Raw genomic sequence first — 24,237 nt, 5'->3', positions numbered from 1 at the left:
CTGTATTTAATTGAGCAAATCAATAAGTGTTATAATGCACTGTCAAGACAACAGGAGAAATGAGCAATTTATTTACCAAACACTATTAGACATTCAGCTGAGCGTAGGCCCAAGACCGTCCATCATTCAGTCTGTGGGGTAAAGTTGTGAAGTTCTGAAAATTAAAACAGCCAGGTGATCACAGAGGTTTTTAAAGCGAAAAACAGCTTTATTTTTCACCGCGGGGCCGCAAGTCCCTGAAACATGCTCCCTGAACTTGGGCTGAAACACACTTCTGTAATGTTTCAGGATACTTGTCAAAGCTTCTCTGGTGCAAAATTACATGACACTGTGATTTTTAAATGTATTTGGATTGGTTGTGGTTTATTACTTTTTTTGAGCTTCAAATTAAGTCCCCGAAGGAAATTCTGTGACATCTAGTTATCTAAGATAATGCTCTGTCCCGCTCTCCATCATTCTCTCTGTACATATGTGTCTGTGTGTGTGTGTGTGTGCGTGTGTGCGTGTGTGCGTGTGTGCGTGTGTGCGTGCGTGCGTGCGTGCGTGCGTGCGTGCGTGCGTGCGTGCGTGCGTGTGTGTGTCCAAGATTGCCCACAGTAGTTTAACTTTCAGAACATTCCCTGATTACACATTTCAACGCGAATGGTAAATTCCATGAAAGAATCCACTTTCATGGTCATGTGATGTATTTCACATCAATTGAAAGCTATTGACTGCTGCAACACTGCTGTATGAACACCGGAAAAATATCATGATCATATATTGTGAGGAGCTTCTGTGCTCCAAGCTGGAATTCGCCTTTTTCACCGTAATTTTTAAAGCTACGTTTTGGTTTTGCATTTTTGCACACGGCTGAAATCGTTTAACATCCTTCCTTGACCTTTTGCTGACTTCTGTGTGTCCAAACTAATATATATATCTCAAATGTTCAAGTAGCTTTAGAAAAAAAAAAGGCTAACTTTTGATTCTTCATTAACATACCGAAATAAATAAAGCTCAGGAAAGCATAAACAAACCAAACACAATTACCATGTGTGCGACGGAAACCAGAAAATTATAAATACGGCGGTAACCTGTGAGGAACATGAAGAAAAATGTCGCTAATGCACCTGTGAAAGTGACACATTGAACGTTCTCATTAGAACACTTGATCATGCTGATTGTAACAGTTACATCCTGGTACATCCTGGAGGGCAGGAATAAACTGCCACTCTGAAAATGAGCATTAGTGGATCTTTTACTTCCATTCTCCACAAATGAGGGCGAGGCCATTAACATTTGTGTGTTTTCATTATGTAAATGGTGTTAACGCATACACAAATTGCCACCAGGAAAGCAATAATTTTCTCCCAGTGATCATAATGTGTCCAAGTGCATCGTCTTGATTATGATATGCTAATTACTTATTGCTGTTTCCCCTCGTCTCCGTCTTGTCTTACAGATTCAGAAAAACCAAGGATCTCTAATGGTAAGTTTTATTGCACTGGAATTGGAGAGAAGAAAATAGAGTTCTCCCACACTACAGTCTGTTACTCTTGGGTGGCTCTCTCATTTGAAAATTCAGTCAATTGCATTTTTTGCAAAGAAATATTAGTTCATGCTTAAACTGCTGGTAGTATATGAGGTGCTGTCGTGAAATAATAAAAACATTCACTACCTGAAGGATGGCTTTGTCTAAGCTCGCTGCACCTGATTAATCTCAGTAGATACTTTCTTTTATCACACAATTGATTTTGCCTCTTGCTAAGAACTTCCACATCCCCGCACATGTTTTCGTCTCTCCCTTTCTCCAGCCTCTTCAGTTACTGCAATGCATCGTTGATGAGGTGAGTCCTCGTCTTATGTGCTTTTGCATCTAAAGTCAGTCCTAATGGCCTGGAAAGCTTATATTTTGTTTCCTAATGAAGCAAACCGCTCAGGCAGCTTTGCTCCCCACTCACTCAACCCTTCGCCCCGTGCTACTGCCTCGGGCAATATACATCTGTATGCTCACATTACAATGGAGGGCTGACCTGTCATGACTGATACGCACAGCGGCACAGCCGCCACCAAAGCTGCACGCCACAGAGCCAACGCCAAAGCAGGCAAACATTTGTTCACTAAACGTTCCTGTACAGAATTCATATCCAGATCCATATCCAATTCATATCCATATCCGATTCGATTCATATCCAATTCATATGCAGTTACTATTACAGGCACACGTGCCGCGTAATAAATATCGCATTCTCCCGTTTTAGGTCATAGTAGAAGCTGAAATATTAAAAACCTAAGCTGAATGAAAATCTATATTGAACGTTATTCTGCAACAGTAAAAACGATTCTTTTCACAAGAGCTGGACTTTGTCGGAGGAGCGCATCATTTTAAAATATGCTCTTTCAGAAGGCCAGCCTCAAAACGTCATGGACAGTGGGCTCATTTCCAAGACAGCAAAAGCAACAGCAACCGCTGTGCTCACTGACCAAAACAAGCTGGGACTATGACAGGTGTATCAATAAATTATCACAAGAAACCCCACCTGCAGCTTGTACTCTTGACAGTGAGAGGGGAAGAATTTTTTTTTTTTTTCATTTGGACTCAACATTTGTACTGTTCATGTATTTTCATGATTATAATAATTTTGCAGAGTGCTTCTCATCGATGGGATATAATACCCTTTAACACTAAAACGATATCTTTATGAGACTGCTGTACATACGTAAATGTATTTTAGTGCGGTTAGCGCAAGTGTAACAGAGGAATTGGTTTTCGTAAAGTCGCAAAGCTGCAACTCTTCAATATCTCACAGTTGTTTGTCCCTCCCTTGGAGTATTGGTTTATTGGATAGAAAATACATGTTTGTAAACATACCACAGCTTTACGGAACGAGCATCGCGAAACCAAAATCTATACAAACAGTAACTGAGCCCCAAATGGCTGCAATCGTGTTGTGTAGCTTTGTTCATTGCCCTGTTAGACAGCCAGGGGTGTGCGCTAAACACCAGAGGAGTGTGAGGAGGTGTTTTCCTGAATTCAGCTCCCAGTGTAATCTGCGGTATCAGTCAGCCCTCTTTATGCGGGGTTTGCTTCGGCCACGTCTGAATCTGAATTGCCCCTCCATTCCCGTCACTTGCTCAAAACAACTGCGGCCTAGTTTTTCCATTTGAAATATCTCCGACCAGGACACCACACTGTGCTGCTGGGCCGAGCCATGATGGTTTTTTTTTTGTTTTGTTTTTGATTTTTTTCCTCACACTATTTATTAGCTATGTCTGCGGGCATGAATGAGAATGTGCGCTCTTCAAATCACCAATCCTGCCTACGGAGCTTGCCCCCCTGAATTGCTTTGGTGACATACATTAATAAAAAAAAATAAAAAAAATGTCACAACAACTTGCAAACCAACCTCCCCCCCCCACAAACCCTCCTTCACCAGCTACTGTATATTGCACATTAAATATACAATGTCACTTGTCCTTAACTGCCTATAGATTGGCCTTAATTAATAATTAAATGCTTTCGGTTGTAATGGATTGACCCTGGCTGAACTGTTCATTAGTCAGCCAGACGGAGGCATCACTCAAACTATTTTTCCTGTGCCCTTTGCCGTCTCCCCCCGAGGCGAGAAAACACTGTGTTATCCCTGGTGAGCCAGAACTGCCAGACCTTAATGTCCCAGCTCACGCTACGCTTCAGGGGAAGAGGCATAAGGATCTGCGCGTTTTGTAAAGATGAAGCCTATTGAGTTTGAATGCAAAGGCTGACGATTGGGACAGGCTTTGACATCAATAAGCTGCGGGATAACCGAAGAATGGCCGTGTGTCACCGTATCCCAGATAGGTTTACAGATGAGAACTTGGCACAACTTGGAAGAGGTAGTTACTTTACAGTCTTATGCTTAAAAACAGGAAGCAGACCAGTTTCTTAACGTGAAGGAAAAAAGCCCAACTACCCTGTGGCACAGTTTGCAAAATCAGAATGAGCTGACACCACTTCTGAAGCAGATCATTTAATGCTCAGATATTTTAAATTTGGCTTGACACAAATTCAGCATTAGTTGCTACAAAAGATGGATCGCTGACGTTTTTCCCATTTGCGTACGTGTGATGCCAACATGTATTTTTTATTGCGTTCAGTTGTGATACATTGATATTGTAAGTGATTTGCACTCTGGGTTTGAAAATTGCTGTAATGGCCGAGTGAGAAATGTTCCCTCGTCAGTGGATCATTAATATTATTCTAGCTAGGGGTGTGTGCAAGGTGGAGGGTGGAGTGTGGCAATCTGCCTGGAGCTGTTCATTACACAAGCACACACCCCTATATACACACACACACACACACACACACACTGATAATACCTTTGGGGGTACAATCAAAACCAAAAAAAATAAAACGATGACCATATAAAAGTTCAACATCCAAGATAGAGTGACAAACAATTATCGTTATGTAATTAACACAATCTTTTTGACTGGTTTTCCACATATCAAACATTTGACTGAAACATGCTCTCGCTTACCTTGTTGTCTTGAGCCAAGCGCACGGTTTGCTTCGCAGTCTCCTCTTTTCTTCAAGAATTTCAAAGCAAAAGCACTTGGGAGGATTGGGAAAAAAAAAAAGGCCAAAAAATATTTTTTTACATTATCATTCATAGAACACAAACCCCTCTCATACATATACATAATCCGAAATTATCCAGTGCAATTATCATCTTAGATCTGCGGTCTGAGGTCTTTTACGGAGAAGTTCTCTTTAGTTGCTGTACCATCTGTCCACTGTCCACCCTCATTAATGTGCCCCTCTCTTCTGTTTGTTAAATAGCAAGTGGCTGCTCTAATAAAGAACTCCCACTTTATTTTCAAGCCTGTAATTACCAATCTAATTTTGCCTAATAATTGCTCCATGGCAATGACATGTATATTTACTCCTACCCTTGTACCCTCATAGTGTGCGCTGTGTCTCGTAGCGGAGCATATTGACAACCAGAGGAATAATTTACACAGACTAGCCACTTTCATCAGCCTGCTTGTCTTTTGTGTCACAGCCTGCTGCCACATCAAAGCTGCAGCAGTGTTCCTCTCAGCCGGAGATGTGTGTGTGCATATATGTGTGTGTGTGTGTGTGCGCGCGCGCACTTGTCTCAGTCGACAGAAAGTGCATGTGCCTGCAAATATGCGTTGCAATCGCCAATGGAGTGTGTGTTACATTTATCCCGCTCAACTCATAAATTAGTTCTGTAGTCAACATAAGCTGCAGTTTGTAGTTTTTTGCCACAAATTATGAGTCCAGCTGATGCCGTGTATCTGTGAGTGAGAGAGCGAGAAGGAGAAGGCATCATAGCAGAATGGCTGCAAATAATTTGGTGCACTCACTCTAAAAGGAGTGCACACTCAGGGTTGTAGTGTGCAGTGCTCAAGGGCATTTGTTTGTGTGTGTATGTTTGTGTGATGTGTGTCTGCATACACTATGATATATCACTCATCCAAGCGGCGGCGAGACTGTGAAGTGCAGTGAGATTAGAAGGAACCCATTTCTTTGTTAATTTAAATGGGTTCATGCATCATGCTTTGCGGGAGCCTGCCGATCAGAGCATTAAGGAATGGCAAACACTGCCCAGAGGTGTTTTTAATGGCACAGCAGGGCTTCACATATAAAGAGTTATAATTCCCCTGCATTTGAATAAACCCCTGATTCCAGACCCCGGCTCTTATGATTCTATGCATGTTTTAGTACTTTATGAATTCATTCGTAATATCTGTGTCCATATGTTTCCATGTCATCCCAGCATTTGAGAGGATCTCAAGGTTGTGCTGTTTGCTGCACTTGTGTGTGTGTGTGTGTGTGTGTGTGTGTGTGTGTGTGTGTGTGTGTGTGTGTGTGTGTGTGTGTGTGTGTGTGTGTGTTTATAGTCTTAAAGTGACGACTCATCATTACAAAATTTGCATTCATGGAAATGTTCTGAAGTTATATTTCGTAACACTTCCATGCATGCAAAATTGATTATGATTATGGAGATTGAATCAAGTATGGTTGTATTAGGTAAGGTCAAGTATCAGCAAGCTACAGTCGTGCAGAAATAAAATCCTTCATTTTGTCCAAATGTTTGTTTTATTTCTTTATTTTTCTTTCAACAGGATCCTCCTGTTCTCCCTGTCGGGCAGTTCAGTGAGAAGTTTGTTCACTTCGTCACTCAGTGGTAAGTCATTGACCGACAATATTCATCTTTCCGTGTTTGTAAAAAAAAAATGTAGCCAAGAAACACATTTAAATTGTTATTTTTGTATTTTAAATTCAGTTTTCTTAAAACATTGTCTGCTTTAATATGTGTCGTGTTAAATCATCTGATTCCCACACAAGCAGAATAAAGACAGCTATTCAGTCAAGTAAATATTGTCTATGACTAAGAGGTACAATTTTTTTACAATGGATTTGTAATGTTTTGAAATGCTTTGTTCTTTTAATGTTTTTAGCCATTGTATGCGGCGCTGATCCGACTGAATACCCGTTTATTGTGTCGTTGCCGATTACACAGATTCATCTAAGCCAACTAGACAAAGATGATATTTACCCTGCATTTGCCTCCAACTCATTAGCCTCGTGTAACCCTTACCTTTGCTCGAGCGGAGCGCGCGCTTCCCATGCACACACCCGCACCGAAAACAAACAATGTGTGTGTTTGTGTACAAGCTGCACTTACAGTACTTGCTGGGGATGCCAGCTGTTGTTTGTCCCCCACGCTGACCTGAGTTACTCAAGCGGGGCACTTCTCTCAGGACACCCTGAGGTACACAAGTGCGTTGTCCTGCCCCAGTGCAGGGCTAAAAGCCCCCTCTCCCACTCCCAGCTACTCTTAGGAAGTAATGACCCTTTCATTGTGATTCATAAATCTGTTGCTTCGCCCGCTCCGAAATGTCTACTATATAGGTCAAATTGTAAAAGAATATACTTAGACACAAGGTGGAGGACACATAAATGCATGCAAACACACATGCACACTCATCTCCTGAATCTTTTTGGGACAGCTATTATGCAAAGGTGCCAATACCAATCAGGAAGATTTTATAAATGATCTTCCACTGCTGTGTCTTTGAGTGTTTACTTGAATATCAATTAAAATCTACTATTCATTAATTAATGTTAATGTTTGCGTTTGTTAAACCGAGCTAGCAAGATCTGCCACCAGTTATACTTGTCATGAACGATGTCTTATTTGGGGAAAAAAAAGTGCTTATTTTTGCTGATGACACTCAGATTCTCAGATTTGTATCATAAAAATGGTAAAAAATGGCAGTGTCCCTCTCTCTCAAGTACCAAATCAACTCCTATACATCTGTACTTCTTTCTGAGTTCTTCTTCATGAGAACTTTGTTGGCGAAGAAATCCTCCGCAGGTCATCCAAGCAGTGACTGCACACAATAACCATTTAGGTCAGCCACAAGTTTCCCTGCCCTCCAAATACCAGTTCAGAGTTTTGCATAGTGTTGCCCATCATTTGGTTGTTTTACCAGGCGTTGTGTTAATGAAAGAATGTACAAAAAGCTCCGTCACTCCAAACCTCCATTTCCTTTCTCATTCACGGTCACCTCCCCCGATGACATTTCTCAGGGAGGCTACGGTCTCATGCACTGATTTCTAAAATTGTCATTGGCTATTTTAGAGGACAGACTTTACCGTGCAGAAGTGGGAATCGCTATTAAAGGTCGGACCAATGTGAAGACAGCGTTGCCCCTGTCAATCATGCCTCTGAGCAGCAATGAGGAAGGGGAACTCCTGTTAAAACTATCCTTTTAACTTGTCATGTTATTCGGAGGGGGCAGGGGGGTTCTTCCATCAAAACTGCTATGATTTCCATCTAAAGCCTCCTTTTGGATACAAATTTGAAAATGCATGTATGTAGAACATGGAAGTTAGAAAAAAAATGATCTTGATAATGGTGACGGATATAGACGGCTTGTTTCTTTCTTTCAGTATGAGGCGACAACCCAAAGAGAGGCCCGCGCCAAATAACCTAATGGTAAGTTAAACCAGGCTTTCCATTAAACAGTTCTAACCTCTCTGACCTCGCAAAATATAAATTTTGAATAAGGCGATGATCCAATAAAAAAATTCAATTAAACATAATTTTAAAATCCCTGAGGCTTTTGAAACATACAATTGTATTTTTCGCAGTGATTGCAATGGCCTGGGTCAGGGACGCTGAAATATGGTAACGCTGTGTGGAAACAACAGTAATAAACTTTTTACTTGTAATGAAAATGTCAGAGGGAGGTCGCAGAGAAACCTTGAGGTAGGATTGAGACCTACTTCAACAATAATTTGTTTAATTCATCGCATTGGAGCCAAACTGAATGAGTCTGACCTAGTTGCTGTGCAAGAGTCAAAAAATATTTTCCTTTTATTTTTTTATTTCATTTATCTATTTTACAAAATTTCAAGATGTGTGGGGTTTTTTTTTTTTTTTCGCCTGAAGAAATTTCAACCTCAGACAAAACAAAATTATTTGAAGTGTCTCTGTCTCTGTCTCTTTTGTGCCTTTGAAAACAACATGTAGTCCTTTAATTTTAACAATGAACTGCTTAAAACTTAATTAAGCAGAAGAGCACATTCCTCCCCTGAGGTCCACTCGATATAAAAGAAAATATGTGGAGACACAAGAGGCAATATGTGTTTCGTAATTTGATGAAGAATTGCGCAGACAAGACGTGAACTAAAGCTGACGAGCAGCGGATGATGACAGATGCAGAGATGAAAAGATTACATCCTTATTTGTGTAAACCCGACTTCCTTAAGATTGTACTTTCATTACTTGAAACCATTGTAAAAAAAAGTCTCATATCATGGTGGACTTTGCCTGATCATATGATATAGAAGATGGTATTCAAAATAAGTCAGTTTTGTCATGATTGAGGCTTTTTATGAAGACATACCATACCTAATGCTATATTGATTGACATCGGCAGACAAATGTCACTAGATACATCATCTGTCTGGAAAAGGTTACTGTTTAGTCCCCAAAGCTGAACTTAACCATCAAGTGTGTTGTGCATTACTTTTCCCTTTTTGCCAACTCTCTTGTTTCTCTAATTATTCCTATTTTGTCAGAGTGAATAAAAAATTGGCAGTTGGCAAAATCCCATTGTCCTCACAGAGTATGGAAATATGTCGCCGGATAAGAAAACTCAGCGAAGTATACACGCCATCTGGCCAGCTCTCAGGCAGCTTGTAGTATTTCGGGCCACAGTTATGATTCTGTCACATTACAAAAAGCTCCCGCAAAATGATGAATACACATATAGCGACTCCTACTCGGTGACTCAATCGCTCCCTGACAGTGTGACTAACTGATTTCCAAATCACGCCACGGGCCTCCCCTGTGTGGAGGGTTTCTCTGTGTCAGCATTAGCACGCAGGACCAGAGTAGTTTTCACAAACTGCCTTTTAAGAGTTGCAACATGCACTGGCGCCCGTGTTAGGACCAAGGACAGCGACAGTCCGGTCCACAGAGAGACGAGGGCTGACGTTCAGTGTTGCGGGGACGGAGAGAATTGGGGGGTGTAAATGCGGCGCTGCTAACAGACCGCGTGTTCGCAGTCTCACACCACACTGGAGGGCTAAAGGGGAATGTTGGACATTCGCTGAGAACGTGCGCCTCGAAGCAAAGTGATCTCCTGGGAACAGGCACGACTTCTCATTGTTCTCAAAGTTGCTGGTGATCAGGCTTTACACTTTTGATCCAACCGTTTTTGAGTGAAAATATGTCTGATATTGTAATACCACCTTGAAACGGACATCGTTTAACAATTTTGTTTATATCTGGATTTCAAGCGTCATAGGCTGCTATTGACTTTGGAAGATGACTAGGTTGCTAGCGTACAGACTAGCACAATGAACTGGCTATCAAATAAAACAGCAAACACCAAAAAAAAAAATAGCTATTAAAAAAAAAAATTGTCCCGCGTCTTGCACTGATACCCTGATCCTATTGTTTAAGAAGAATATTACTTGTTTTCATTTTCCATCTTTTTCATATTTACTGAGATGCATTAGGAATGTGTTGTCCATAAATCACCATAGTTGATACGGGTTCCTTTTAAACCAAATATCACCGTTTCTCCTCTTCTCGGTTTTCTTTTCAGCGCCGCGATTGTTCATTTTGTCTCCTTCATCCACGTTTCTGCGCGACACTAATTGACATCCCTCTGTTTAATTCTACATCTTTCATTTTGCCTCTTTGCACCGTCCTTTCCTCCCTCCTTTCCATTTTCCCCCTTTTATTATTGTCTTCCTGTAGGCCTTTCATTTCTCCTGCCTGTGATACTCTGAAATATAAGGTCATGGATGCCTGGCTTTGTGGCGCCAGCCTGCTGATTGTCTTTCTCTCCTCCTCCACCTCCTCCTCCTCTTCATTCCGTCTTTCTTTCCCACCTCTCACTCTGCTCCCACATTACCCCAGCCTCCTGAGTACATTAAAACTCTTTACCTATTCTATCTGTATGTTAATGCACCCTGCCACACCGTCCCCGCTCTCTGCTGCCGCAGCACACAAACTGCCGCCGTTCACTTTCAGTTTTTATCTCACCGCCTTATTTCTACTGGAAGGTAACTGCAAGAGATCTGATGATACTTTGACTGCTGCCCATATCATGCATTTTTATAATAGCACGAGTGACAGGAAGAGCTCGCGTTTGATTGCCAGGCGTCTGTATTTCTTATTTCTAATCACTTTGGCCGCTGTCATCGACAGCTTTACCTTCAGCATGGTTTTAGACCCTCTTCTTGAAAATGCTGCGATTTGACTGTGAGCCTCCTGGCTTTTAAGTTTCACAAATTGGATTTCGTACCACTGACATCAGAGTTTTTCCTCCGATTTCTTTTACTATTCTCTTCAGTTGTATTCCTGTTTTGCCGCTCCTGCAATGTCTAGACAATGAAGCAGAGCGAATAATGGCGCTAGCAAAGAAAAGTGTAGTGAAGGATCCATTGTCCGGGTTAAAGTAGCACTGATAGAATGAATGCAGTATCATCAAGAGTAAAAAAAAAAAAAAAAACAACAAATCTGCAGCAGTACGAGGTTTTCTGTATTGCTTTTAACATTCTCAAAATACCATTTGCACATTTCTAACAGAACCCATCACTGCTTAACTTTAATACTATTACTCTTAATTAAAAAAAAGACATAAACAAAAATGTCTCTCCTTTTTCCGTCAAATTGTTTCCTTGCAGTTCCAGTGGGTGTTTTCACTGCAGTTGCTCCGATTTACATTCTGCACGAGATTTTACAAACTAATTTATCACGTGTCTTTGAAACGCTCACAATGAAGAACGTTCATGGTAATTTTTATGTGCTAAACTCCCGCACCTTTTCATAATATTATCTGACTTTATTCCATACTTTGTAAGAATATTGAAATGGCCCTCTGAACTTTTCTTCAGCCGACATCTGGAGTTTTGTGCCGCAAAAAGTGAAAGTGCTATTACGCCAATTCCTAAGGAGACTTTCTCTGAATATTGAGTAGAAGATTAAGAAAGTTTTTCATTGTTGGATTAGTTTGATTGATACCTATTAATGTTTATTGTCTCATTTAAGGTTCGACAAGTAAATTAGACACTAGGTGCGAGCGATCAGGTTGTATGTTTTTATGGTTTTTGGTTTTTAGGTTAAGTAATTACCTGTTATGGTGCTCTTGATGTGAAGTCAGTAATATATGGTGTGTCAGTTTAATGGGCTGTGAAAGCTGTAAATTAGTACTTTGTATATTTGAAAGCATACCGAGGATCCTCCACACTGGATACAGAGATGGAAATGAAATGGAAAGTTAATCTTGTTGAATTAATTTGAGCCCAGATGGTTTGGAACATGACTCACGGAGAGCTCTCTTACACCCGGCGCGGGTGTCACTGCTCTCCCCCGGACCGAAGCCGTCGTCATTTTCGGATTGTTTGTCTTGTCACCTCTGTGGTTTCACTGATGCTGAAGAGCGGTCAGGACCTTCGTGAAGGCCTCCCTGTGCTGCTACGACAGGGCACAACTAGAACATGAATGACGACAAGTTTATATCATAAAAGTTAGAGAAACACATTCACTTTATCAAGTGGAAATGACAAATCAACACAGTTAACAATACTTTTTTTTTTTAATTTGTCTATGTTTCAAAAATGTCAGTAAAAAAATCTGAAAATCATGATAAATTATTGACATAAAATTACAAAAATTACAAAAAATCTCATAAGTAAGGAAATTACAATTTCATATAAGAAATTTAAATTAATCACTTTCTAATAATTTTAAAGTAAGGCAAATGTAAATCATGAAACATTTTTAAAAGGTGATTATTAATTCGTCATGGCTTAAGTGAAATCCTCGGAGCAAAGCGGGCGAGTAGCTAATCTGAAAATATTATCCGTAAAGTTCAAAATACAAACAGCCACTGGAAACAGAGAAAAGCAGTAAAGCATTTGTTTAATAGGTTTGGGCATAACCGGAGATTTTTTAAGTTATCAAACACCTAAATTACTCCTATGAATGGGAGACAATGCTTTGGTTCAGGTTAAGATGAGTCTGGATTGCTCCTGGTTTCGATTCATCTCGAGTCGGTCCAAAAGACTCCCGGAGTCTGTTGCGCCGCAAACCGTTCTCCTCACGGAGTCGGATAAGACACCCGTCCCCCAGTCATTTTATGACCTACCGTTCTTACACTATCAATTCATTTTTTTTTTTGTGTCAATAACATTTCTGGCCTGTTTCTGTTTGCCGTCACAAGGAATCAGAGGAGGGAGTCTGTTTTTCCCCACTTAATGCATTTTTCATCATGGACACCCTATCCGGTCATCATAAGCTGGTGACGCCGGTCAGTCGAGGAGACTTTCCGTTGGCCCGCCCCCAGAACACTAGCTGCAGGTATTTGGTGATGACCTCCTCCGTCTGGGGTTTCTCGCTTTTCATCCTAAGCAGAATGTCCTTCACCTCCCTCGTCTCCCTCCGGCACAAGGCCACGTCTGGGTCCTGCATTGGCGGGAACCTGTTTTTGGAGGAAACAAACAAAAAAAAAAAAAAAAGAAACAAACGTAACGGGATTGCGGATCGCGTCGTCGTGATATATGTCCTGCTTATTTTTTGCACGACTTCATTTGCGCGAAGAAGAAAAACAAGCGACGATCCCTCACCGTGATATTCTTTGATCGCAAATTTGATTGACGTTTCATTTCTCCCTCCTCCCTCCCCTCCTTCATCATCCCTCGTTCCCTTGTCGGCCGCCTCCATACAGCCTTTTAGCACCCTTGTCATTGGCCCCCCCTCCCGTTCTGCTTTTCTATTCATAGGCGTGCGCACAGACAAATTCGCTACCCCTCCTTCGACCCCACAGACACCAGATGAGCCCCTCGGTCTATCACAAAAGAATCCCTCCTATCTTGTGCTGTCCCTAAACTAACGCGCATGCACACACACACACATTCACACAAAGGCAGAAGCTGAGCATCAAGTTTTGATCAAGACGCCAATATTAAAATTTTCCATTCGACCATTCCAATTTTTGACCATTTTCATGTAGCCATTATGGAGCACATCAGCATATTATAAAAGCTGCACAAGGCGGCTTTTTTGACCGAATTTTGACCGAACAATTTCGTGGCGGTACTGCAGACACAATGTCGTGATGAGCAGACCAGCTCCTCTCTCCCTCCTCACCTCTAGACGCCTCATTCTGCATAATTTAACTAACCAGGCGCAACATTTCGGACACTCTGCAGTTTGGCTGCAGCGAGCAACAAATTGTCCCGAAAGCGCAAATGTACGACATATCACACATGTTGCTTTTTAAAAAAAAAAAAAAATCTCAGCCGCGATGGTTTTGTCATCTCGAAACTTTATGAGCGCTATCACCTGAGGAATTGCCGCTGTTGACACAGCACCATGTGGGAAAAGCATTTTCACATTCATGCTTACATATCATCGCACTTTTGAGGTCACAACGTCCTCTCAGGGTCTTGCCAAAATCACTGTTGTCTCCTCCCTGAAACTTTCCTGTCACCACCTCCTCTTCCAAATTTTTTCACATTTCACCCTTGGGTCAAGAATCCCATTCACACGTACCGGCACGGGGCGGGCTGGCTCTTTCTGAAACATCTTTCTGAACGACAGGTGGAGCGGACAGTCGAAGGCAGCAGGCTGATCGGCCTTTTTCACATAAGCGTCAAAAAATCTCTGACATAATAGGAGTTTGCATAAACCTTAAAATCCGAGATACTTGGCTTAACAAGCAATGGAGCAAGAGAGCGGTTGCTATGAAAGCTTAGCATGGCTATTCAAGTTGTACTTTTACCTCAAGTCGTTTCCCCACAAAGTAACTTTTTTTTGCTGTAATACACTAGACATTTCTGTATTGATAGTTATATTAAAACGATGAGCCTGCATTGAATTTTAAAGAATTTAGAAGACACCTCTTAGAGTCGCTACAACCGCCACCTCCAGGCTAGCTTGAAGAAACCGACGCAAGTTCGATTGGTCAGTAAGACGGGCCCTACAAATGTCTTAGATACCCTGGGATGTTTGCGCCTCACCCGGTTTCCCCGGTGACGTCTTCTTAGGGCTACTGTTGCTGCTGCAAGGTGGACTTGGATCACTACTGGTCAAATGTAAATGTGAAGCAGCCCCTGTACCGTGAAAATCCAGACTTGAGTACGGCGCTAACGCAGCACCGAAATGGCGCAGAGAAACCATGTGAGAGTACATCCTTGCTAACGCCGACTTGACTACCGTGAGCGGAAGCTACGGTAGTTACATTGCATTACATTACACTGCATTTGGCAGACGCTTTTATCCAAAGTGACTTACAATAGAAATAGGTAGTGACTTACTTGTTGGATTAGATCGTTCAGCAGCGACACAAGCTCTCTGAACACAGTGACAACAGAAATAGTAGTTGTTCAGTTCTTAGTAGTTGGTTGAAAAATAAACTAGGCCATGAAACCAATGATGCCTGTAACCCCTTGAGTTTATTTTTTGTATTTTTTTTTTTATTTTTTTTTTACCTTTTCCATTTCGATGGCTAACATTTAGTGCTCTGGCTCATTTATTGATGACTATCTGGAGAAATCCCTGCCTTACTGTGCAGATGTTTGGGGTTTTTTTTTGTTTTGTTTTGTTTTTTTTTTTGGAAAAGCCACTGATAGTTTTGAAAGAGGCATTAGGTGCTTGGATCATTAAGTCGAAGGGTAATGGCGTTGTCGTAACAGTCATAGGAGAAGTTTTCCCTTGTTCCCCGCGCATTAAGACAAGCCGAAGTATCGCGGCTCATACCAAGTGTTCATACTCTCTGCAACCGGTGCTTGCCAGTTTCCAGAGGGAGCGAGTGATTAACATGTAAGTCTGGGGAAAAAAAAACAGTTATTCTTTCTACCTTTTCACCTTTCCTTTTGTCTGGCACACACACACACACACACACACACACACACACACACTGACACCCACTCATGTTTCTTGCAAAGCTCTTCTAATGAGGTGACAACCAGTTGCTGGTTGTAATTGCCTCAAACTCTCCCTTTTTTTTTTTTTTTTTTTTTAATTTGTTCTGAGGGTATTAATCATACAGTTATTTAAAATAGCATGAATTAATCTTAGATTTAACAGACCCCGTCAAAGACTACAGACAATTAAAGAGTAAGGTTGAATTTCCCCTGGGTTTTTTTAGCCGTTTGAGTTGGAGAAGAAACGTTTTCCAGTGGTTATCCCGTCTTGATGTGGCCAGACGGTGATTAATGTAGCTTTTAAATGAAGCCCCCCTCCCTCACCTCTGTCTATACGCTGCTAAGGAAGAACACCTTCGCTGACCCCGCTGTAGTTTTTCCACTTTATATTTATAACTTCTTCCTTACAGTATATTGCGAGTAATTATAAAGCGCCCAAGTGTGCGCGTACCTGTATTCATGAGACCTCGACTTTGACAGCTGATATGCACCCTTGATAGGAATCTGAAAACGGGGTTTTCCAACCTCAGAGCCCACACACACACACACACACACACACACACACACGCACACATACACACTGCAAGCCACAACAAGATACACCTGTTCGATTAAATACCAGAAAAGCTCATGTGTCGCCCTCACAAATCGTCTTCATTTTGGTTGTTTCCTTTTTTTTCCTCTTAAATCTCTGCATGTTTCTTGCAAAGTACTTGATCGTTTGACCACTTCGGGAATTTTTATATTTTTGATAGAAGGCAGACGATAAGAGAAGGAAGCAGCTCGAGTTGACCCCCTCGCAGCTCGTGGCCGCCTGTGTAACGAAGCCAAAAGGTTCGGGTCTTTTCGCCAATGCACTCCATATTTGTGATTTTTTTTTTTTTTCATCTCTATTTAATGCACTAATACAACCTGGCAGCTTTTAATACGTCTTTGAGGGTCAATTAAATAGAACCAAGAGTCAGAAATTTGACAATATTTTCATTCCCGTCGCCGAATTCAATCTTAGTTAGTTGATCGATTCAAATGTCTGCATTTCTATTCCTGGAAGAGTTTGGTTTTGTGTCATTTCATTCTTGCGGAACTGAAATGGCGCTCTCGACCGTCGAAGCAGCCTTGAGTATATTTCGCCGCCATTCCGACGATCGCTTTCCGTCAGCTCGGTCGGTCTTTTCTCGGACCTACTTTCTGTCAGCAGGCGCTTTTCAGTCCCGACCGGAGGAGGATGAAAGGCTGAGACGGACTGAAGGACAGCTTCAGGGAAACTCCTCATCAGCATCGCAGGCATAGAAGCAGGTTGTGGTTGTTTGGCCTCAGATAACGTGGCTTCGCTGGTGTGAAGACGTGGGTTCAGGTGCGTTTCGCCGAGCCAAAGCCTCGCTCCTCTGTCTGAGTGGCATTCCGGTGGAGGCGGCCGGCCTGTGGAGCCGGGCGGAGAGACGGATTTTAACATCACTCCGGACTTGCTCCTTTATCATCACGCCCGCTGCATCAAGGAAAGGAGGAATGATAGATGAGACCAGTGTTCAGCTCAAAGGGGGACTCGGCCGCACACACCCGGCCCATCTCACACACACACACACACACACTCACTGACACGAGAGTAATTAACCTCAGACTGAGTCAACCCCAGCTGCCCATTAGAAGGACAAGACGATTGATGGGGCTCCCCCGGTCCTTCGCAACTCTACACTTTGTGCAGAATTGGAGCACATATGTTTGCTTTTTTTTTTTTTTTTCCCCCTGAAGTATGAAACTACAACCAAACTAAACGTGACGTAGTGGTTGGGCAACGTGTGTCCTTTTGATTTTAATACATGCATAGTGAAAAGCATTCAGTTCAATGCAGGGGTGAAGTTTATATGCGGGTTCTTTGTAGCAGCTGCTTCTACAGGAATGTCTCAGAAAATTAGAATATTGTGATAAAGTTCTTTATCTTCTGCAATGCAATTACAAAAACAAATATATTCTGGATTCATTACAAATCAACTGAAATATTCCATATCTTTTATTATTGCTGATTATGGCTTACATCTTAAGAAAAGTCAAAAATCCTATTTCAAAATATTAGAATATTATGAAAAAGTTTTTTTTTTTTTTATTGCATTACAGAAGATAAAGAACTTTATCACAATATTCTAATTTTCAGAGACAGTCCTGTATACTTGCGTTACTGAATATCACATCCGCCGACGGATTGTGCGCAGGCCGTAAAATCCTTGTCCGTTACCGGACATCTGTTTTGATCAGGGTTCTCGGTTTCAGCAGAGATAAATACGATCGGAAGAATATCCTGGCCCTCACTTGTAAGGTGTGCTTTAACCTTGAAGGTGGATCCTTCGACCTTCCAAAAACAATCTGCACGTGCTCTCTGTTTTTCACCAGTTCATCAAATAAATGGCAGCAGTTTAAAGGGTGCCATCACGTAATACTTGGAACTCTTAAAGGTCGGCGTTATGAGAATGCGTTTCTCCCGAATGTCCACCGTTTCAATTATCCATCACAGGACGGGAAACGAAAAATCTCGCAAAATCTCTGTTTCTTCTTCATTAAATAAACAATACCAATTCGCTGTTATCAGATTATATATTTATTCGCCCGATGCTACTCATTTTTCGCCCCTAGACTTTTTATTTCAGCACTTTGCTTCTGCTGCCTTCCCTTGGAGCCTTTAAACGCAGCTGGACGTCACGGGTTCGGACGGCGCTCTGCCTGCAGTCTCCCGCTAACAGGGGACGACAGCAACAATCCCTCGTTGTTCAGGGGTGACTGTTAAAATTGATGTTGACAAATTCATTTAAACCGGCCGACCACACCGTTGTTTAACTAATTGGACATCCAGACGACAAGGATGAAATTCACCGTCAGCTTTGCTTGATTAGTCTCACTGTCAAACCCGCCCCCCCCCCTCACCTTTGACCCCTACCCCCCCAACCTTCGTGACCCCAGAATCCGGTCTTCCCCCCCGTCGAAGCTGGGAACGGTGCTATTGAGACGTCACGGGCGTTGACGCGTGTTCCCGCCCCACCGCTCGAGTTAGATTAGCCAAGCTAGCATCCAGCAGAAGTGTTAGCGTCAGCAGAAAAGGGATGTCGGGGCATCCGTTCGGAAGGTTGCGGGGATCGAAAGGATTTTCTGTAAACACACTCGTTACGCCGAGAGTGTGATACAGAATCTATTTAATGTGGTTAATGATCTTCCTGTTTGCTTTATTTGTCGTTTTTTTTATTATTATTTCTTTGATAAATGTTTTGGAATAATTATAGGAGTAAAACTAAACGGCGTTTTAGAGCCGCTGTGGTCGTTTGTGGCTCCAGTCTGTCAATAATAGAATTGATCATAAAAGATGCGGCTGTAAAACACGCGCGTAGAAACCTGAGTTTTCTGACTTCCAGCGGTTTAATTTGCTATTGATTGCTGTTCCGTCACAGGAACAGCAGACGGGGGGAGAAACGGCGAACACTCAGAAACACCAAGGCACAATAATTCATGCAGTTTTTGCATTATTGAAAAAACACTTATACATATTAATGAAAAATATCTTTTTATGTATTATTCATATTTCAAATGGGTTACAAATAAACTTTTTAAAAGTGATTGAGTTGAATATTACTGTTCCAAAAAAGCTGAGAGATGTGATACTTCCATCAGAAAGTCAACAATATTGACAATCAATCGTTTGTCTTTGTGTTTCGGAAAAGCAATGATTAAGTTATTTCAGCTTTTTACATTTTTCTCCCGCAAAGACGTCTTTGGGCATGAGAAACGTCTGATTTTTTTTTCTCGATCTTCATAAACCAATATGTCTATCGAAGCAGTCATTGAACCCTCTCTCTATGCTCTGTTTTCAGGATCACTCCTTCATCGTCCAGTACAACGACGGGAACGCGGAGGTCGTGTCGATGTGGGTTTGTCGCTGTTTGGAGGAGAGACGAGTGCAGCAGGCTCAGGGCCGCATGTGATGCCGCCCTCGCCTTTTCGACCGCCACGTCCCATCCCGAACTCTGAACTCTTGCGGAAGGCTTCCGGGTCAAGGAGGGTCAGATTGCACTGTGCAAAAATGACTGTCGCCGGACAAAGATTGTTACGCTCTTTAAGACTTTTCGTGTGAGTAATTCTACATTTAGCTGCACTTTTTATGCCACAGCGATGAAGAGGCCACCTCCCTTGAACTGTAACATTACGCTCTGCATTCAGAAACGTGCAGAGTTCAGCAGCGACCTCACCCTGTTGCTTCCGGCCCAGGAGTACCGTGAAATGCATCGGACCTTCCGATTCGGGAGTGATGACAGGAAGGGATTTTCACAAAACTTATCATTTTCAAAGTGTAAAACGACAACACGCCGCCGAGGCTGTTGTTCTTTTCCTGCGATGGTATCTCTGATCGCCGTCTCGTGCTTTACTGAACTGTTGACAGCCCTCTTGTGAATGTCAAGGTTTTCACCTGTGAGTATCTGCCCCTGTGTGCACCTGTTAGGACCAGTGATGTGATTTATTACCTCAGCACGGTCGGGTTAGGTTGTCTCTTCCCAAGCAATGCTCCCCCACCACCACCACCACCACCACCATCACCAACACAAAAACTGTAAATTATCCCAGAACCCAGAGAAGGAGATTGGTTTGCAGGTCCTTAGTGTCCGTATGGCTGTTTCTTCCCCGACGAAGCGAGGAAGAAGGCCGCTTCCCCGGCAGTTGTACGGCCGACCGAAGTACCGAGACCATTTTTTGAATTTAAAATGCGAGTGACTTGAAAGACCAGATCCCGTGTAGACTTTGTTGACATCGGATGCCACTGAATGAGAGGGGATGCGCGTCAGTGTTACCGTGGTTCGACGTTCCAGAGCTGCGAACCCGTAACCCGCGACTTGGGCTAACGTGAGTTGAGAAAATATTGAACCCGGGGAACATGGCTCCTCTGGAACATTGATCCCGGGGAACACCAGCACGACCCCCTCCCTCCTTCCCTCCCTCTCTTCCCCCCTCAACGAACTACTGGAGAGGAAATAGTGCTGAAACAGACCTCGACTTTCATTTATTTGCATTTTGTTTTTCTTAAGTGCAAGAGAAATTACGGATGGTTGACAATGTAGGAGCTGGGGAAAAAAAAAAAGATTACGCTTCCCCCTAAAAACCAAACCACTTTTTCAGTTTCAATAATTGCTTTATCCTCCGTTTATAAGATATATCACCGAATACCCTGAGATACTGTGTCGTCTAATGAGATCAGTAGATTTATTGTCAATGAAAACCATTAATGCAGTCACTTCACACCAAAGACCATTGACCAGCCAAATGGCGAATTATATGGATTTTCCACAACTGAAGCAGACGCGGTGGCTTAAGTGACTGTGAATGCTTTGACAGGGTCTTTATGTGCAGCCAGTGGAATGTGCAGCGCTCAAGTGCAATTAAACGCCTCCCCTTCCGCGGAGGCGAAGTGAAAGCAGCCAGCGGTAACTTGATTTCTGCAGTGCAGCCGTCGCCTGAAAAGGATGTCAGGGATACGGGAAAAGGCTTGACGTGTCATTCTCTCATTCCAATGCCGATCGCCTTCTCTACCTTGATAACCTTTCGCTTGCCGAGGACACACACACACACACACACACACACACACACACACACACACACACACACACACGGAATATCTCAATCTGCTCTCTCATTTTAACACGAACATGACTACATATGTGGAGTTTCTCTTCCTGTGTGTGTGTGTGTGTGTGTGTGTTCCTCGTCGGCCTTCACAGGTGTAGAGCCGTGCATTTTGAATTTCTCATGTTTTCGAGCCTGAAACCACATTTTCTATATCACGGGTTTGATTTTTTTTTTTTTTTTTTTTTTAACCTGTTCAATTGACCCATTGAGTTTGACTTTCTGCTGCTTAATGATGCATTTTCTCCTGTGCAACAGATCCTCCCTCTGCAGAGATTGCGCACTTGTGTGTGTGTGTTTATGACAGGTTAAGAGGCGCTGTGTCCCAATGCCACAAGACACACAAGTTCCAAGTGGATCCTGAGCCCTTAGTACTTTCAACAGTAGCCAGGCGAGAGAAATATACACATTTCTCGTTCAAAACACAATATCAGATCGGTGTTCACTGTCAACCGAATCTTCATGAATCAGAATGAGTGTGTGTGTTGGTTAGGAACCTATTGGAACGCAGCGGAACCATGATGGGCTTGGAATGGGAATGAAACTGGGTCGAGGGGAACCACTCACCGCGTTGCTGCTCTTCCAACAGGTGACGACACGGACGGGAAAGCATCCGATCGTGCCTTTCGATCGGCGCGTCAGCAGCAAAACTTGGTTCCTTGATGAATGGGTTACGTGATCCCGACGCGTGTGACATTTCACACTGCTGTCCCTCGTCTTGCAGCTCATTTATGTTGCTTGCGGGCACAGAAGCTTCCTGACATTTGTGCTTTACGCCCCCATCACCCCCCGCGCCCCTGTTCTCTCACTGTATTAGTAGTACAGTAATTTGCAGTGACTCGTTTTGCGTTTATTAACACGGCATTTTGCGTCAAAATACCTCCCTTATTAGCAAGGGGTGACATCTAGGAGGAAAATCCCAAGAAACCAGAACGGGTCCTGAAAACAGATGAATGTGCCCGTCTTGTGTTTCGTAACCTTCACCTGACTTGAGATTAAAACAACGGAGGGAAGGTTTCCAGGAGGACCAGATCCCCGAATCCACTCTGAATTTACACACTGCTTTCACAAAAACAAGTCTGTTTGTTGTTGTTGTTTTTTTTTTTTGTTTGTTTTTTTTATTATTATTTTGTAAAATTTTCCACAATATTTTTCCACGTGCCCTTTGTCACTTCATATTTATTCCAGTTCTGCTTCACTGTTGAAAGTTTACTACGTTTACCTGAAATGTAAAAAGTGTTGCAGTCTGTTTCTGTTTGTGGAGCGTGTTCTCGGATTCTTAGAATATGAGTGAAGCCTGTGGGATTTCTTTTTCTTTTCACATCTTCCAGTATATGGAGGATATCACTCATATCCTTTTTTTTATTTCTACTACTTACATCATAAAACAGGAAGTCAGTGAATCCCGGTCTGACTTGCTGATCAAGGCCTTTTCTGTAGTCACCTGTTGGCACATACTCTGAACACAATGTAAAAATAAAGTTAAAAGTATTAAAACACAACAGTAAACAGTGAGGCGACTCAGTACTTTGACTGATTTGTTTCTTCAGGTTCTTGACGGTTTCATAGCGAAGAGGAAATCCCATTACTTTCACAAAGACTCGGAGTGGAGAGGACGGCGTCTCCAGGTAAGAATCTTACCACCGCTTCACCCGAATTGTCACTTCTGATAGCCGCTGTAGCTTGAAGATCCAAATCCAGCCAGACCAGGGTCTCTGTGGAGTCCCCATGTTCACCCTCTTGGATTATCCATCTTCCTCCAACGGTCCAAAAACAATGAGATGGTTCATTGAAGACGAAATTGTCCGTCGGCGAGAGAGACTAGGTGTCCAGTGATTGACAGGTGACCGGTAAACCGCGCCCCCGTCCAATCACCTTCTCAAGCATTACGATATTTGCAGCTAACTTATTGATACCATTGACTCCAGATATCGGGATTGCACTGAAAGTCCCGTGTCGTCATGATGACGGACATCGTTGCTGGGGTGAAAACTCCCACCGCGGACCTGGATGTTCGCTGAGACGTGTCGCGCTCTTTTCAGGAGATTTATTGTGATTTTGAACCCCCGCCCTCGGACAAACTCCGAGCCTGTTCTTCTATTACCCCGCAAAACGTTTTCCTTCTTCAGAGGGTTCTCATTTTGGAAATTATTTAAGTCTGTATTGTTTTTTCCCCCCGTGAAACGGCAGCTCCCCGTCCTCGGGTTCTTTATGTGCGCGCGTGAGGTGAAAGCTCATTCAGGCAGCTTGATGGCGTCCTCATTAAAATCCCATTAACAAGGCTCTGGACACTTTGAGGACGGCGCCTCCGACGTCACGTGACTTCACGCCAAGCGCTCCGTCGCTGTCCCTTCATTAACAGGCTGGACGTTTAGATGTGGTCGGCGCCGAGTCTCCCGAAACCTGTGGGCACCCCGGTTTCTGAAGTTCACCGTCAAATTTGCATTTCATAATTAATCTTAGTCAACCTTTAGTTAACAGGAGCCTCGTCCTTGCTTATTAAAAACATTCATTAACCTGAGAAAAGGTGATTAAAATGCACCTTAGAAGATTACGTCGTTTCTTTGGAGTTTTAAACACACTCGGACGGCAACGTTTCATTTTTCAAGATGGCACGTTGCGAAAAATACGAGCCCCAGCCGAGCCACGCATTCAAGATACACAGGCGGATACGTTGGATGGAAAGTACTCATTTGAAATATCTATAAACAAAAGAGAGCTTTCCTTCTATGCTGATGATGATATCTGGGTTAGCAAAGGGCTAACTAGCCTGCTGTGATGAAGGCTGTCCAGAAATGGTCAGGATTTGAGATCATTGTTCGGTGGGGGGGGGAGATCTTCAATACGGAATGACCAATTTAAAAAGGCCGATTGAAATGGAAATAATAACTTTGGATCTTTCAGGCCCAGAAGCCGCATGACTGCGCGGAGGACAGTGCCACGGCAGTGACACCATCGCCTTCGAAAAGGCTTTATCCCGACGGATTCACAAAAGACCCACAAGGTCTCTGCGTTTTCAGCGCGTTTACCGGAGTTCTCGCCGTCTCATTGTTTTACTTACCGTTAGCGATATTCTGTTCGTTCACCGGAGACCTTGTACACTTTAATTGACGCGAGTTGCGGCGGGGCTTGCATCTGTC

At 42.8% G+C, this 24,237-nt stretch overlaps 1 protein-coding gene across 1 annotated transcript in view; it reads left to right on the top strand.

Annotated features, from left to right (window-relative positions):
• Positions 1-22,606, top strand: part of map2k5 (mitogen-activated protein kinase kinase 5) — a 52,917-nt gene extending 30,311 nt beyond the window's left edge. The window contains exons 18-22 of the mRNA XM_086144187.1: positions 1,442-1,468; positions 1,794-1,826; positions 6,115-6,176; positions 7,949-7,994; positions 19,297-22,606. Of these exons, the coding sequence (XP_086000313.1) occupies positions 1,442-1,468; positions 1,794-1,826; positions 6,115-6,176; positions 7,949-7,994; positions 19,297-19,407 (279 nt within the window). The 3' untranslated portion in view covers positions 19,408-22,606. The remainder of the gene's footprint in view (positions 1-1,441; positions 1,469-1,793; positions 1,827-6,114; positions 6,177-7,948; positions 7,995-19,296) is intronic.
• The last annotated feature ends 1,631 nt before the right edge of the window (positions 22,607-24,237 follow it).

Source organism: Fistularia commersonii, chromosome 3 (assembly GCF_037954325.1).
Source record: "Fistularia commersonii isolate RoL2024-O1a breed Wild chromosome 3, RoL_Fcom_v1.0, whole genome shotgun sequence".
Taxonomy (NCBI): domain Eukaryota; kingdom Metazoa; phylum Chordata; class Actinopteri; order Syngnathiformes; family Fistulariidae; genus Fistularia; species Fistularia commersonii.
Note: the sequence above shows the minus strand (reverse complement) of the source record. Positions and strands in the feature narration are given on the sequence as shown.